The 17931-nt window shown below is 46.0% G+C and overlaps 1 protein-coding gene across 5 annotated transcripts in view; it reads left to right on the top strand.

Annotated features, from left to right (window-relative positions):
• The window catches only part of Fbxo36 (F-box protein 36), a 66371-nt gene extending 49495 nt beyond the window's left edge, over window positions 1–16876 (top strand). For 2 of the 5 annotated variants that reach the window (XM_075952079.1, XM_075952078.1), the window contains exons 3-4: window positions 7998–8170; window positions 16550–16876. In XM_075952079.1, coding sequence (XP_075808194.1) covers window positions 7998–8170; window positions 16550–16738 — 362 coding nt within the window. In that variant the 3' untranslated portion in view covers window positions 16739–16876. Of the gene's footprint in view, window positions 1–7997; window positions 8171–16549 lie in introns of those variants that run through there. The other 3 variants (XR_012908205.1, XR_012908203.1, XR_012908204.1) reach the window with 3 other exon arrangements.
• Window positions 16877–17931: the final 1055 nt, after the last annotated feature.

Here is a 17931-nt window from a genome sequence, read left to right on the forward strand (position 1 = left end):
GCAGGTGTACATGCAGGCAGAACACTTTATTATTTACATAATAAATAAATCTTTTTGTTCTTTGTTTGTTTGTTTGTTTTTTGAGACAGTGTTTGCCTGTGTAGCTTTGGAGTCTGTCGTGGAACTTGCTCTGTAGAACAGGCTGGCCTCAAACTCACAGAGATCTGCCTGCCTCTGCCTCCTGATTGCTGGAATTAAAGGTGTGTGCCACCACCGCCTGGCTAATAAATCTTAAAAAAAGATAGAAAGAAAGGAAAGAAAGAGGAAGAAAAAGGGAAGAAAAGAAAAAGAAAATGTTATGTTAGAACACGGAATTTGGAGCGTCCCAAATCTGTCTTCCTTCAATATGTTCACTCCTTTTTGGCTCCAGAATAAACTCTGACCTCCTTTGAGGTTGGAGTTGTGGTTTCACAAGAACAGGGTTACTGAAAGGAACATCAGTGGCTCTGTCCCTGTACCTGAGAAGAACTGAGCAAGACGTGTGTTGCTGGAGAATCACGGTTCCTCTTGGCAGGCCTAGTTTTCTCTCTCTCTCTCTTTTTAAATATTTAGTTATTATGTATACAATATTCTGCCTACACATATCCCTGCAGGCCAGAAGAGGGCACCAGACCTCATTACAGATAGTTGTGAGCCACTGTGTGGTTGCTGGGAATTGAATTCAGGACCTTTGGAAGAGCAGGCAATGCTCTTAACCGCTGAGCCATCTCTCCACCCAGGCAGACCTAGTCTTATTGATGAAAGAATTTTAAAAGATGGACTCTGAAGGAAACTCAAGGACCATTTTATTAGGGTTTGGGAGGAAAATCACAGGGCAGAAGAGCTGTATATCCTGGCAATGGACAGGAGGAAGGAGATGGAGAAACCAGGGTTTGAGTTAGGGTTCAATAGAGCAGGTAGCTGGGGCTGAGGTGATGTCTCTGCTGTTAAGAGCACCGGCTTCTCTTTCAGAGAACTTGGCTTTGATTCCCAGCACCTTGAGGCTGTTCATAACCCAGTGTAACTCCAGTTCCAGGGCACCGAATGCCCTCTTCTGGTCTCTGTGGGCACTGCCCGCACATGGTGCAGAGACATACATAAAAAATAAAAACAAAAGAGAGCATGCGTGGCGGCACACACCTTTAGTTCCAGAGAGGCAGAGGTTCACAGAGAAATCCTGTCTCCAAAAACAGAGGTGGAGGGCTGCTAACACCTGTAAAACTGAAGGTGGGAATGAGAAGGACCCTTGTCACAGCAAACATATTTAATATCCAAAGAAGAGAAAGGAAAAAAAAAAAGGAAAAAGTATGCTTCTCAGAACTCAGAAACAAGGGAGTGGACGATAGTATGTAGTGTTCTAATCATTGGGATGGGACAGATTAGGACTAAGATTCTATCCTTATGACCAGGAGGAAATGGCTTTTCCTTCATGGGCCTCAACAAATTTCTGAGATATCTCATGGTAAGTGTTAGGTGGGGTAAAAAATAGTCCTGAGGGAGGGGTCCAGTAATCTGGCCTCCATCCCTCTTGGTGCTTGTTCAGATGTCTAAATTTGGGCATATGGCTGCCAGAGTCCAGGCTGGGACCCTAAAATCTCCAGTTCCACAAAGGGAAATTCTTCAGGCTGTTATTAGTGATCTATATCCAAACAGGTGTTTCCAGGCTTTTGACCTTAAAAAAAATACTTATTCATGTTTGCATATGTGCTTGATTGAATGTGTGTGCACTCATGCCAGGCTGCACATGTGGAGGCCAGAGCCGGTTCTCACTTTCTACGGTGTAGGTCCTGAGCTAGAAGTCAGGTTGTCAGCTGTGGTCTTGAGTCCCTTTGCCCTCTGAGCCATCCTGCACACTCTTCTTGTCCTCTTATTAAAAGGGTTGACATAAGGGCTCACACAGGTTTGCAAACATAGCAAGGAAACTTGATTTAAAGGCAAAAGAAGAGGCTGGGGAATGGCACAGCAGTTACGAGTGCTTCTCTTCTGCCAGAGGACTGAGTTTGCCGTCCAGCACCCATAGGGGGTGATTTACAACCACCTTTAACTTTGGCTCCATCGGATCCTACACACTATTGTGGCATCTGTAGACATCCCATCCTGGGCATGTATGTACACACGTGTGTGCACTCGTGTGCATAACACACACACACACACACACACACACACACACACCACACTCCAAAGCAATAGTAAAGATCAGAAACACAGGGCTGAAGAAATAGTACAGCACCCACAAGGTGGCCCACAGCCATCCTTAAGTCCAATTTCGGGGGGCCTGCTGCTTTCTGGATTTTGTGGGCACCAGACAAGCACATGGCACACATGTATGTGGTGTGCATGTAAACACTCATACACATAAAAAGAAGTCAGAAGCCTACTGTCAAGATTGACACTGGAGGCACGCAAGAGCTCTGATTTTTGTGTCTCCTCTTATGGGGTTCAAAAGAAAGAAGAGTATGGTTAATAGTGGATGGTTCACTGTTTTGAACAGATTAGGTCATGTAATCACATATCTGCTGAAAATGTTCCTTCCCATAATGCTGCTGATTTGAATGATATGCATTTTATAATTTTAATTTTGCATAGGCAAGCATAAGATGGTAAATAATGAATTCTTCCTGAAAGTTTATCTGAGGACACACATTTGCCTTATGGGTCAGGCACCCAGAACCAGCTCATGCTGGATTGGCCTCTCTATCTTGGGATCAGCATGCATTGGGCACACTGTTGAGCACAGACTGTCCAAGTATGCTGGTTGTCAAAGGAGGAGACTATTCCATTGTTCAGAGAGGAGTACATGCAGCCAGATGTAGGCGGGGCCTTTGTTTGGAGGGAGCAGTGTGTGTGTGTGGTATGTGCAAGTGAAGGAGTGTGTTATTAGAATAGAAGAGGGTAGAATGGGGGCACACACCTTTAATCCCAGTGCTTGGAAGGCCAAGGCAGGCAAACTTCCGTGAGTTCCAGGCCAACCTGATGTACATAGTGAGTTCTAGGACAGCCAGGGCTCTGTAGAGAGACCCTGTCACAAAATTATCCAAAGCAAAACACATTTCCATTCTTTGGTTATTCAGAGAGCTCAGGAGTGAGAGGGATCTTTTCTATTTTTCTAAATAAAAATTTAAAAATGTTTATTACACTTTGTGTGTGTGTGTGTGTGTGTGTGTGTGTGTGCCTGCAGCACACATACCACAGTAACTGCACAAGTTCTAAGGTCAGAGGACAGTTGGAAGGAACTGGCTCCCTCTTTTCATCATGTGGGTCCCAGGAACTGAATTCAGCCGTTGCCTTATCTGCTTCACCATCTTGCCAGTGTTGGATCCAAAGCCCCCTTACCCCCAGCTACCCGTCATAATTCGAATGACTTGTCCACCCCTGGCTCCCTTGAGCTGCCTCGCTGCCCTTGCTATTTTTCTGCTGTCTCCCTTGTGCTTTCTCATCTCCCACACTAAACTTCATCTCCTGCCATCTCCACTGCAGCTTTCCTAGCCCTGGCCGTGTCCAGTATGCTGCTTCGCTCAGCTCTGGAGTCTGCCAGACGCCTCTGGATCTTTTCTCTTGTAATTACAATAAAAACCCTTCCCAGCCGGGCAGTGGTGGCACACGCCTTTAATCCCAGCACTCGGGAGGCAGAGGCAGGTGGATCTCTGTGAGTTCAAGGCCAGCCTGGTCTACAAGAACTAGTTCCAGGACAGGAACCAAAAAGCTACAGAGAAACCCTGTCTCGAAAATTCAAAAAATAAATAAATAAATAAACAAAACCCTTCCCCCTAATGGGGAGGTCATGTCTGCAGTTTCTTTCTTTTTTTTTTTAATTTTATTTATTTATTTATTATTTATTATGTATACAATAGTCTATCTGTGTGTATGCCGAAGGCCAGAAGAGGGCACCAGACCTTATTACAGATGGTTGTGAGCCACCATGTGGTTGCTGGGAATTGAACTCAGGACCTTTGGAAGAGCAGGCAATGCTCTTAACCACTGAGCCATCTATCCAGCCCTCTTTTTTTTTATTATTTATTTTTTGATACAGGGTTTCTGTGCCCCCTTGAATACAACTGGCCCATCATTTTTGCTTCTACAGTGAATTTATGTTTATGTCAAGCATTCCATTAGTCTATTGTCTGTGAGATAAAATTTCCTTTGCAAGTAACTAAAATGTCTAAGAATACAAGGCAGCGAGCTCTGGGCATGTGTCTCATGCCTTGAATCCCAGTGCTAGAAAGGCAGAAGCAAATAGATCTCAGTGAGTTCGATCTTGATCTGCAAAGGTAGTTCCAGGCTAGACAAGGCTACATAAACAAACTCTGTTTCAACCTTAAAAAAGAAAATAAATATACAAAGCAAAGCAACAATGGTTTTCATGAAATATTCATCTGTTAATGCTGTTTATCATCACTTTATAGTTATTAAATTATGTAAAGATGGGGATGAAAAAAGGTAGAGAGAAAGGAATTCTAATAAGAAAAAATAATCAGAGTCAACTGAACTCAGCATCCTGTGCCTCAGATCATCTGGGGGGCGGGAGGGATGCATACAGACCTTGCTGTCCATCACAGGGGCCGACCCCGGGAACTGAGTCTTGCCCTCAGGCTAGAGAGCCCCAGTGGAATCAGCCTCCTCAATCCTTTCCTCATTAGCATTTTTATAGAGAAGAACCAAGAAATCAATTCAAGGTTCAGGCTTTTCCTTCTGGCCAGGTGGCTTTTGTCTCTGAGGTCCCCTCCCCCTCTTATCTTTCTGTCACTCTCAGCATAGCTGGGGAGTTTGTGGGCACCAAAGCCAGGCGCTTGCATTTTCCTTTAAATTTATTCTTTAAAGATTTATGGATTTATTGCTTTTTGATTTTGTTTTGTTTGGAAACAGGGTCTCTCTATGTAGCCTTGGCTCACTTGGAACTTTCTATATAGACCAGGCTGGCCTCGAACTCATACAGATTCACCTGCCTCTCCTCCTACTGGGGTTAAAGCTTATGCCACTGCAAGCAGGTAAATATTTATTTTTATTATTTTATTTATGAGTATATCACGGTGTCTGTCTGTGTGAATGGAGGCTACATGTGTGTGGGTAACAAAGGAGGTAGAAGGGGGCTTTGGATCCCTTGGAGTTGGATCCCTGTAGCTGCCTGATAGTACTGGGAACTGAATTCAGGTCTCCTAGAAGACCAGCAAATTGTCTTGACTGTTGAGCTATTGCTCCAGCCTTCGCTACTTCTCTAAAATAGTTTTTTGGTTTTTTTTTTTTTACAATATTTTACGTGTGCATGTGCATTTTGTATGTAGCAGGGGGAGGGTTTGCAATTTTTAGTTTCTGAGGACTCTGTGTAACAGCTCTGACTGTTCTGGAACTTGCTTTGTAGACCAGACTAGCCTCAAGAGATCTGCCTACCTCTGCCTGCTGAGTACTAGGCAAAACCACAGTGGGGCTTGCAGACTTTTAAATCCACTGAATCAGGGTTTCACAGAGATCCGCCTGCCTCTGCCTCCCAAGTGCTAGGATTAAAGGTGTGCGCCACCACCGCCAGACTAAGTTCACTGATCCTTGCAGCCCTTCCAGATCCTTTCTTTCTGTTGTCAGGGAGAATTCTTGAAAAGAAGCTCCTAAAGACACTAGTTGATTAGAGCTACACAGGCTAGCCTGAAACTCAGGATTCTCAGGCCTCTGTCTCTTTTTGTTTGTTTGTTTTTCGAGACTGGGTTTCTCTGTATAACAGTATTGGTTGTTCTAGAACTCAGTTTTGCAGACCAGGCTGGCCCCAAACTCACAGATATCTGCCTGCCTCTGCCTCCCAGGTGCCAGGATTAAAGGTATGCACCACCACCTCCCGGCTATACCTCTGCCTCTTTAGTGCTGGAATTGCAAGTGTGAGCCACTTAAAGAAACCCAGCCCTTTGTTCTTTTTAATGTTGAATTCTCTGCCTAGAGAGGTTCCTGCCATCATTTGCTCAGCATACAGCCTATGTGGAAGTGTGGGGACAAACTTCCACAATACCCATGCTTTGCCTCTCCATGTAATGATGATGGATTTGGGGAAAAGACAGTTCTGAAAATTATCGTGGGTTGTGGGGGGCCCGATGGGCTTGGTGACAGGGCCCCCCACAGACAGACTGTTGGTGTTATGTTGAATTAAGAGCGGCTGGGCTGCGTCCCCAGCACCCGGCCACCCATACAGCTAGCTTTACCCGAAATAATTACACAGAAACTGTATTCTTTTAAACACTGCTTGGCCCATTTCTATCTAGCCTCTTCTTGGCTAACTCTCGCACCTGGACTAGCCCATTTCTAATAATCTGCTGTAGCCCACGAGCTGGCTTACCAGGAATGATCTTAACCTGTGTCTGCCTGGAGTGGGAGAATCATGGCGACTCCCTGACTCAGTTTCTTTCTCCCAGCATTCTGTTCTGTTTACTCCGCCTACCTATGTTTTAACCTATGAGGGCCAGCCAAGCAGTTTCTTTATTACTTAACCAATGAAATCAACAGATTGATATATGACACTCCCACGAGCGGGCTGGTGGAGCCTGCCGTGCAACAAGTAGCTACAGTCTCCCACCAGTGGGAGGGTACACGCTGCATGGGTGGTGGTGGTGGGTAACAGACACATAAACACAAAAGATAGGCATAAAGGTAAAATATTTATTACAGGAGAGAGGGAGAGAGGAGGAGGAGGAGGAGGAGGAGGAGGAGAAGGAAGAGAGAGAGAGAGAGAGAGAGAGAGAGAGAGAGAGAGAGAGAAGATAAAAGGGGAGAAAGACAGAACACGCGCGCACTCCAAGAAAGCAGAAAAGGAAGGGGGCAAGATGGCGGCAGGCAGGTCAGAGGTAATGGGAGTGAGCTTGGCTTGTCCCTTAAAGCGACAGGGAAGCACAGGAGTTGGTCTATCAGTTTTACAATAAAGCTTGTTTTTCTCCCCCAGCTCCTCCATCTTTCAGGTCTTTGATAGTGACAATAGCCAGATTTGAATATAAGGCACATATATACATATTTCTTAAGGAAGAGGGTGTTTGGGGGAGCCAGCCAGCCTGCCGACACTGGCACTAGCCACTACACAGTTGTAAGCCCTTTTTATTTCTCATCCCTGGTGTTTCCAATCTTATTGTTATGTATGTTAATGTAGTATGTGTGTGTGCCACAGCATGAATCATGTGTGTGTAAGTCAAAGGATAACTCGCAGGAGTTAGTTCTCTATTTCCACACTAAATGGGTCCTGGGATCAGACTCAGGTTGTTGGGCTTGAGAGCCTTTACCCATCAGGCCGTCTCACAGGTCCTTCCTTTTTTCTTTTTGAGACAGGGTCTCACTATGTATCCCTGATTTTCCTGTGTCTTACTGTATGGACCAGGCTGGCGTCAAAGCTCATAGAGATCCATCTGCCTCTGCCTCGCAAGTGCTTAAAGGTGTGTGCCACCACCACCTGGCAGACCTTCACATTTTATCCATATCCTCCTGGCACAACCAGGGAGGTGATCATGCTCTTTGTCTGTTCCTCCCACTCAGTGGTGGGTGACGACCTCCCTCATCTGTCTCTAGCTGATTCTCTGTTAGCTGTTAGCCAGGGTGAGCATCACCTGTCGCGCCCACCTCCATATGTTTCTAGTCTGACCCTTGGAGGGGGTGCTGCTGGTCATCACGTATGTTTCTAGTCTGACCCTTGGAGGGGTGCTGCTGGTCATCAGACCCATTCTCTTTGTTCTCACGTATTTGTATTCATGACAGACTCACCATTTTGCTACACCAGAGAGCCATCTCATCAACTGACAACAAACGTCTCCAAAAATCCACTCCTTTAGTGCCACAAACAGCTTGGTGAGCATAGGAATGACTGGTTTTCTCTGTGTAGCCCCGGCTGTCCTGGAATTCTCTCTGGAGACCTGGCTGGCCTCTGCCTCCTGAGTGCTGGGATTATAGGTGTGTGCCAGCACCACATGGCTTCTAGACCTTTTTTTTTTTCTTATTGTTGATGGTGTTCACGGGGCTGAATGAGTTAACCGGCAACCATTGGTTTGTGGTTTGGCTTACAGTACAAATCGCCTTAGTATTTGGTGCAAGAGTATTAGACTATGTCTTCAACCTGTGCCAAGGTAAATTTGACTACCTGGAGCGGCTGTCGGACAAACTGCTACTGAAGATCATCTGCTACCTGGACCTCGAGGACGTTGCCAGGCTCTCGCAGACATCCAGCAAGTTTGCCAAGGTAACAGTCCCCGCTGCTGTGTTGGCTGCACCAGCAGTACCAAGAGCCCTCCCACTAACCTCAGGGAATCCGTATTGCTCTTTTTCCTTATTTATTTAGGTTTTTGTTATTTTATTGCTTGATTGATCTATCTATTTAATGTAGATGGACATTCGCCTGCATGGGTGCATACTGTGTGCATGAAGTGCCCATGGAGGCCAGAAGAGGGCACCTGATCCCCTGGAACTAAAATTAGAGGCAGCTGTGAACTGCCATGCCATGTGATGTGCTGGGAACAGAATCTAGGTCCTCTGCAAGAGCAGTCAGTGCTCTTAACTGCTGAGCCATCTCTCCAGACCCTGAGTATCTTTCTGCTTATCTATCTATCTATCTATCTATCTATCTATCTATCTATCTATCTATCTATCTATCTATCATCTATCTATCCATTTATCAAAATAAGGATTTATGTAGTATATGCTAGCCTTGAGCTTCTTTTTCTTTTCTTTCCCCCTTTTTCCTTTCTCTCTCTCTCTCTCTCTCTCTCTCTCTCTCTCTCTCTCTCTCTCTCTCTCTTCCTTCCTTTATTTCTCTCTCTCTCTCTCTCTCTCTCTCTCTCTCTCTCTCTCTCTCTCTCTCTCTTGTTGTTTGGTTTGATTTTTCAAGACAGGATTTCTCTGTATAGCCCTGGAATTCAGGGTGCCTCTGCCTTACAAATGCTGCGCTTAAAGGCGTGTGGCACACCCAGTTTAGCCTTGAACTTCAAATCTTCCTGTTTTTACCCCCCAAACATTGTGATCATAGGTTATGTCACCATGGCCAGTTTATTTTTTCTTTGAGATAGCTGAGACAGCATATCTGCAATCCTGCATCAGCCTCCCAAATTCTGGGATCGTAGATGTGACCTCACAGTGCCTAGTCTACTTGTGTTTAATGTCCACAGCCATTGGTTGAGTCCTGCCTCGGTGACAGACAGAAGCAACCAAGATGGCATTATTCCCACACTAAAGGAACTTACTATCAGATATCAGGTTGCTACACAGATACAGGTTGTGGTATAATGTGATGGGTTTGATAAAAATAAGTGGGCAAGGTACAAGGGCTGGGTGTTGAGTGGTTTCCTGTGCCTGGCTTCTTAGAAGTGGGTCACTCTATCTGCATTTTGAGTGCAAAATAGGGGACATTTGTTGTAGGTTGAGTGGTGGGCAGTGTCCTGCCACCCAGCTAGCTTAACTCCCGAAATAACCACATAGAAACTGTATTAATTAAAACACTGCCTGGCCCATTATCTTTAACCTCTTATTGGCTAACTCTCACATATTAGTTTAACCTATCTCCATTAATGTGTATTGCTTTTTGACTGTTGGCTTACCGGCATGAGTCTAACCAGCCAGCATCCATCTCGGGCAGGAGAACAATGGCATCTGCCACACTGCCTTTTTCCTCCCAGAATTCTGTTTTGTCTTCCCTGCCTACCTGAGTTCCACCCTATCAACTAGGCCAAGGCAGCTTCTTTAATAACCAATGAAAGCAACACAAATACAGAAGGGCCTCCTACACCAGGCATTCAAGACAGGGAATCTTCCAAGCCAAGGAACAGAGGTAGAGGCAGCACGGTGGCACTCACAGGACTTCAAGGATGAGCCGGGAGTATCTCCGTTAGGAGTGTGCACTGCCAGCTGGTGGCACACTCTCTTAGGAGGCATCGGCAGGTGAGTTTGAGGCTAGGCTGGTCTACATAGTGAGTTATACACCAGTCAGTGTTACACAGTAAGACCCTGCAGTAGAAACGAGTTCTGCCTCCAGCCCATGTCAGGAGGCTTGCCAACTAACACCCTTTCCTGGCTTCTTCACGTACCTGAACTCACATGTACACACATACACACACATACACGTAAATCAAAATAAATCTTTTTAAAAACTGTTTGCTGGGCATTGGTGCATACCTTTAATTCCAGCACTCAGAAGGCAGAGGCAGGTGGATCTCTGTGTGTTCGAGGCCAGCCTGGTCTACAGAGTGGGTTCCAGGGCAGCCAGGGCTACAGTCTAAAAAAAAAAGAAAGAAAGAAAACCTAAACAAACACAAAAAAACCCAGAAAACCAAACCAACCAACCAAACTCAAGGAGTAACTGACCTATACCCATTTCAACATGGGCAGTTTTGGTGGTCCTGTGTTCCTGTCCTCCCACCCCAGGCTGACCAGGGAAACTCTGACCCTTGGTACTCTCAAGCCTTAGCAGCACGTGCTGAGACAATAATGCCAAGTTCAGCCTATTAGGACAGGGCCCGGTTTCCTGCCTCCTCAACCATCCCTGCAGTGTTTAAGTGTCTGTGTCCCACAGGCAAACACATTAGAATGTGACATTGCACCCCCATTTTGGCTCAGCTAGAGTGCGTTGCTGGCACTCGAAGAACCTTGGCTGGCTCAGTATTCAGCTGTGAAGTCATGGAGGAACATCCACATAAAAGAACAGGTTTTCCCAGGTGGTTCAAAGGACACTGTTACCCAAAGAGTCAACAGTCCCTCCCCCAACAATAACACAGTAAAATGTCTTCACGATTAGAATTCATTTTCAGTAATATAATTTATTGGGGTGCAGAATTCATTTATTTTTATTTATTTTTGAGACCAGATCCCATCATGAGTTAAGTTGCTGGGGAACTCACTGTGTAACTGAGGCATAGTCCTCCTTCCTCAGAACCCCAGGTGCTGGACTTGTAGGTGTGTGGTGTCACATCTGGCTTAACCCCCCCCCCCACCAGCCCCAGCCACCTTCCCAGCCAGGCTTTCCCGGCTTGGCTCTCCCAGAACTTGCTGCGCGCACTGTCATTGTGGGAGTGCACCCAGTGGCAGCCGGCTATGGGGTGGTCCCTTGCCGACCCCACCCAATATTTTGTTCTTTATATGAATTTATTTATTTTGAGAAAAAGTCTTATTATGTAGCCTTGGCTGGCTTGGAACTCATAGATATCCCCCTGCCTCTGCTAGAATTAAAGGTATGTGACATCACCCCCTGCCAAGCATTCATACTTTAAGGAGAATGTTGAAGTAACCAAAACCCAGTGGTAGGGACCTATGAAAGCTTTCCTCCCCTCCATACAGGGGCTCAGCAGGATCTGACACCTGGTGCTCTCTCTCCTCACACTGGGTGTGCACTACTTCCCATCCAGCTCTCAGGCACCGATTCTCTCATCCTCACTGACCTGCCATTATTGCCGCACAGTTTTGAACTTGCACTGAGTCCCGTCCCCAGAGCCTGACAGTCAGGCTGTCCTTAGTGGTTGGTGTGTGCACACGGGTACATGTGTGTGCATGGGTACACGTGCCATGATGCGTGTATGGAGACAGATGACGACGCTGTGGGGTCAGTTCTCATCTTCCATCTTTATGTGTGTCCTGGAAGTTGAACTTGGGTTGCCAGGCTTGCTTGGCAAGTGCCTTTATCTACTTTGCCATCTCCTCAGCCCTTTTTAAAACTCACGGGGTAACCACGAATGACCTTAAATTTCTGATCCTCAGAAGTCCTGGGGGTACAGGCATGTGCCACCATACCCAATTTACGAAGTGTAGTGGATTGACTCTAGGGCCTAATGCCTCCTGGGTAAGTAAGTACTCTGCCACCTGAGTTACAGCCTCAACTTTTTTTTTTTTTGAGACAGGGTCTCATTATGGAGCTTTGTTTGGCTTTATGTAGATTAGGCTAACCTCAAACTCACAGAGATCTGCCTGCACCTTTCTCCCAAGTGCTAGGATGAAAGGTCTGCACCATCGTGCCCATTTTTTTTTTTTTTTTTTGGTTTTTTGAGACAGGGTTTCTCTGTGGCTTTGGAGCCTGTCCTGGAACTAGCTCTGTAGACCAGGCTGGTCTCGAACTCACAGAGATCCGCCTGTCTCTGCCTCCCGAGTGCTGGGATTAAAGGCGTGCGCCACCATCGCCCGGCTACATTTATTTTCTTTATTTGTGTGTGTGTTCACACACACTTGTGTGCCACAACATTAGTGTAGGGGGTCAGTGGACAAACTATAAGAATTGATTCTCTTCTGTTTTGTGGGTTCTGGGGAATCAAACTCAAGTTCTAAGGTCTGGGAGTAAATGCCTTCACCTACCCAGCCATTTTGTCAGCTCCTCAGATTTTTAAGTACCCCTGCATACACACACACACACACACACACACACACACACACACACACACACACTCTTAACATCCTAGTGTTTTTGCATGTGCATGTTCACTAGGAGTTGAACCCAGAGCTTTACATATACTGAAAGGTCCACACTGAAGCCAGGTGTGGTGGCTCACCTGTTGTTTAGCCTTTGAGAGGCGAGGCAAGAGGACAGCTGTGAGCTTGAGACCACTCGTCTAAACAGCGAGCTCTCAGCTAGTTAGAGCTACAGTGAGGCCCACATGTGGCATTTGTACTAGTGTGTTCTACATTCCTTAACTTTCATCCCTATCAAACTGAAGACTCTTATCACGTAAGTTTGTATGTCTTCCCTGATAGAGTGCCTAGCCTGGGTCAGCTCCAAGGGTATGGCGTTTTATTTTATAGAGGATATGCCTTAGTAAAGAAGGGTCTGGAGCTGGAGAGATGGCTAAGAGGGCTCGCTGCAGCCTGGTGGTGGTGGTGGTGCACACCTTTAATTCCAGCACTGGGAGGCAGAAGCAGCCGGATTTCTGTTAGTTTGAGGCCAGTCTGGTCTACAAGAGCTAGTTGCCGGACGGGCTCCAAAGCTACAGAGAAACCCTGTCTTGAAAAACCATAAACAAACAAATAAATAAAGGCTTGCTACTTTTCTAGAAGACTTGTTTGGGTACAGCTTTCATGTCACAACTACCTGTAACTCCAGTTCCAAATCCTTTTGTTTTGTTTTGTTTTGTTTTTCAAGCCAGGGTTTCTCTGTGTAGCTCTGATTGTCCTGGAATTCACTTTCTCCAGACTGACCAATAACTCAAAGATCCATCTGCCTCTGCCTCCCAAGTGCTGGGATTAAATATGTGTACCACTACGGCCAGGCTTCAGCTCCAGGAGATCCAGCACCTCCTTCTGACCTTTGAGAAACCATCACACAAGTAGCATATGCACACAGATACAAAATAAAAGTAATTCTTAGGGCTGGAGAGATGACTCAGCAGATAAGAGCACTGGCTGCTCTTCCAGAGGACCTGAGTTCAATTCCTAGCAACCACATGGTGGCTCACAACCATCTATAAGAGGATCTGATGCCCTCTTCTGACCTGCAGGGATATATACATGCAGAGCACACATACCTAAAATATAAATACATTTTTAGAAACTTATTTATTTATTATGTAGATAATATTCTGTCTGTGTATATGCCTGCAGACCAGAAGAGGGCACCAGACCCCATCACAAATGGTTGTGAGCCTCCATGTGGTTGTTGGGAATTGAACTCAGGACCTTTGGAAGAGCAGGCAATGCTCTTAACCTCTGAGCCATCTCTCCAGCCCCCACTTTTAGAAACTTGTAAAACATTATAAAAATAATCTTAAAGCAGGGGCTATATCAATTTGTTCCTGTTTTTGAAATAATGATTTTCAGTTGAGGATCTGGTGGGCTCAATGCTGGATTTTTTGGTGTAAACAAATGAAGATGCATCCTCCAAGCTTGGCTGACTGGAGGGCACCCTGCAGGTCTTGGATGCCAGAAAGTCAGAGTTCTACACTTGTCAGATGGAGGGCCAGCCCTGAACTGAAGGAAGTTCACCAAGATATGCAGTCACAGGGTCACCTGCCTGGGAGCCTGCTGACTGGCCTTAAGTCAGAACGTCCATGTTATCCTTTTCCTTCCAACTGCACCAGAATTGACCAAGTGTTTACAGAGGAGATGTTCAGACACACAGGAAAAGAACAGTGATGGTTGGGATGTGACTGTGACCATGCTTTTTATGGCTTAGAAATAACTGAGGTTACTAAGCACGTTTGTTTGCACATGAGACCTGCCCCAGAAAAAAACAACACCTGGGTGTGGTGTCTCACAACTGGGAGGCAGAGGCAGAGGCAGGAGGATCTCTGTAAGTTTGAGTCCAGCCTGGTCTACATAGTGAGTTCCAGGACAGCCAGGGCTATATAATGAGACCCTGTAACAAACAAATAAACAAACAAACATCCCCAAACAAAACAAAGGACTCTTTACTCTCACATTTTAGCTGAGGAGGCAGATTTTTAATTTTTTAATTATTATTTCTTTTAAATTATGTGTGTATGTGTATAGGGGTGTGTGTGTATGTGTTTGTGTGTAGGTGTGTGTGTGTGTTTGTGTGTATGCTATGTACAGCTACAACACAGATGTAAAGGTCAGAGGACATTTCACCAGAGTCATTTCTCACCTTCTACCATGGATTCCAGGGATCAAAGCCAGCCTTGGGCTTTTCAGGCAAGCAATTTTAACTGCTGAGCCATCTCACTGGCCTACAGGGACATTTATTTTCCTTGATCCACAAACTCCCATTGAAGAGAATTCCCATCTCTAGACAAACAGGTAATGTACCTGGTGAACAGGTGAACACACAATTGTCAGGCCTCCCATTCTGTGGCAGGTTTGGGGATGCTGAGGGGACCTAGAATATGTGTGTGGTGTCTTGAAACAGAGTCTGACTGGTCAGCCCTCATTGACCTGGAACATGCTCTGTAGACCAGGCTAGCCTCAAACTTGAAGACTTGACTTTTGCTATTCCTAGTTAGAATGTGTAACCCCTAGTAGAGGAATGTTGAAAATTGCGTAAGATAATGAATGACTTGTAAATCATAAAAGGGTTTTGGGGCTAGGGGTGGGGGCTCATGCCTGTATTCTGGAGGTTCAAGTAGGATTGTTGAGAAGTGGAGACCAAGGGTTCACTGTCTTTTTTTTTTTTTCTGAGGAAGGGGCTTCTCAGTAGCTATGGAGCCAGTCAGTCCTGGAACTCTCTCTGTAGTCCAGGCTGGCCTCAAACTCTCAGAGATCTGCCTGCACAAGACTCTGTCTTCAAAAAAATGGATGGTGTCACCCATTTTTAATTCCAGCACTCAGGAATGGAGGCAAGAAGATCTCTGTGAGTTTGAGGCCAGCCTGGTCTATCAACAAGTTCTAGGCTAGGCAGGGTTATATAGCGAGACTCTGTTTAAAAACAAACAATGCACCTACAAATATGTAGGGGACAAAATGCATGATTCAGCGTCACTGCTTGTCTTGCATTATGTGACCTATAATGGCTGTTCCGTTGCTGTCAAAACATCCATGTAAAGACCCAATCTCATGTAGTTCAGGTTGGCTTTGGAGTCTCTGCCTCTGAGGATGACCCTGGACTTCTGAATGAATCCACCCATACCATCCTAGACCACAACATTGCTAGTACAGCCACCTCTGATGCTTCAGAGACTGACCATGACTTGTGTTGGGAAGGAGAGCAGTCAGCACTTCACCTCAACAGCCAGCAGAGGCTAGCCTTCAACTTCTGATTCTCCTGCCTTCACCTCCTAAGCACCTCTACAGCTAATGCAGTGTTGGGGCCCAAAGCCCCAGCCTCATGCATACCAAACCAGCATTCTACCAACTAAGCCCTGGGTTTCACATATTTTTTTTTGAAATAATTTTTTAAAAATTTTATGTGGATCCGTATTTTGCCTGTATGTATGCCTGTGTGAGGGTGTTGGATCATCTGGAACTGGAGTAAAAGTTGTGAGCTGCCATGTGGGTGCTGGGAATTGAACCTAGGTCCTCTGGAAGAGCAGTTAGTTCTCTTAACTGCTGAGCCATCTCTCTAGCCCCTGGGTTTCACATCTTAACTGAGTGCAGGACTTGTTTTGTTCCACTGACCCTCTGGGTATCTGTAGATACCTGTGTATTTGCCTCTTCTCTGACAGGAAGAGTTTCTGGAGGCCAAGCATTTGTGGCTGCTGATATCACACAGTACCTCCCAGACAGCAGGCATCCCTTTAATAGTGACAGTGTGAACTAGTGTAGACAGAGGTTTTTGTTCTGCCTGGTCCTGCGGCCATTCAGTCCCAAAGAAACATACAGAGGCTTATATTAATTATAAACTGTTTGGCCTGTTAGCTCAGGCTTATTATTAACTAGCTCTTATAACTTAAATTAACCCATAATTCTTATCTATGTTTAGCCATGTGGAAGTACCTTTTCCTAGTGAGGCACTCTCATCTTGCTTCCTCTGTATCGGGATGGCTACTGTGTCTGCCTCTGCCTTTCCTCTTCCAGAATTCTCCTAGTCTGGTTGCCACATCTATACTTCCTGCCTGGCTACTGGCCAATCAGTATTTTATTAAACCAATATGAGTGACAAATCCTTACGTGTATAAGAGCATTATCCCACAGCAATGGGATGTGATATAAGCTAGTGGGTGGTGTGCCTTAACCCACTTCTGGCTTTTTCCACCCACAGCTGTGCAAGTCTGACTCACTGTGGGAGCAGATAGTTCAATCAGCCTGTGACACCATCACTTCTGACATGAGGGCCCTGGCGATGGATGTGGGCTGGAGACAGATGTTCTTCACCAACAAGATCCAGCTGCAGAGGCAGATCCGCAAGAAGAAGCAGAGACAAGGAAAGCACAAGGAGAAGCATATTTAGGGGCCACGGTGCTTCTCTTCAGGCCAAGATCTTGTCCTAATGACAGCCATTGCTGATTCCAGGAATCACCTGAAAATCCCACTTTGAACACACATACAAATCCACCCAGTGCCTTGCTTGAGCAAACCACCCCTGTCCTGCTCAGGCCAACCCATGGCCCACATACCTCAGGCTACAAGACAGGAAGCCTCTCAGGCCACCACCTTCCCCACCCCCTGCTGCTCCTGAGGGAAAAGGCGCTTGTTGTGTATGAACTAACAATAAAGAGTTACTACCAGGCTTGCGTTTTTGTATATCAGACAGGGATCCCAAGCCGGACCTTTAGGATGAATAGCTTTGAACTTCTAACCCTCTTGCTTCCCTCTCTCCGCTGCTGGGATTATAGGCTTTCACCACCATGCCCAGTTCATAAGGTGCTGATCTGTGTGCCGGGTAAACCTCTTCACCATCTCTCCTTCTCCCCTCTGCTCACACAACACAGTGCTGGGGTTTTGTTAAAGAGAGGATTTCTCTGTGTAGCCCTGGCTGTCCTGGAACTTGCTCTGTAGAAGAGGCTGGCCTTGAACCCAGAAATCCACCCACCTCTGCCTCCTGAGTGCTGGGATTAAAGGTGTGTGCCACCACAGCTCAGCTGTTAAAATATCCATTCTATCTAGGCTTTCAAAACAGCAGCTCAGCTTTTGATTTTTTCCCCTTGGTGTTGTATTATGTGCTGTATTATCTGTGGGTGGCTGGGTGTACATGGAGGTGCAGGTGCCTTGGAGGCACCCCAGGAGAGTACAGCTGTTCTCTCAGTTCATCCAACAGAGTCTGTATTCAGTCACTGTCCTTGTGGGCCCAAGGTGTCATCCACCACACAAACAGTCCTGATCTGGCGCTGGAGGGTAGCTGAGAGAGCCCAGACACTCTGCAGGCAGCCCTTACTCAGAGGATGTTACCACTCTTTAACAAACCAATCAGTTCTTAAGGGAGGACCACTGCTTTCTGAAGGGAATGTAGCCAGCAGGGATTTTTGTTTGTTTGGGTACAGGGTTTCTCTGTGTAACAGCTCTGGCTCTCTGGTAACTCACTCCGTAGACCAGGCTGGCCTCAAACTCACAGAGATCTGCTTGCCCCTGACAGGCTACAAAGCTATAGAGAAACCCTGTCTCGAAAAAAACAAACCAAACAAAAAACAAAAACAAAAAACAAAA

Source organism: Microtus pennsylvanicus, chromosome 17 (genome assembly GCF_037038515.1).
Source record: "Microtus pennsylvanicus isolate mMicPen1 chromosome 17, mMicPen1.hap1, whole genome shotgun sequence".
NCBI lineage: Eukaryota > Metazoa > Chordata > Mammalia > Rodentia > Cricetidae > Microtus > Microtus pennsylvanicus.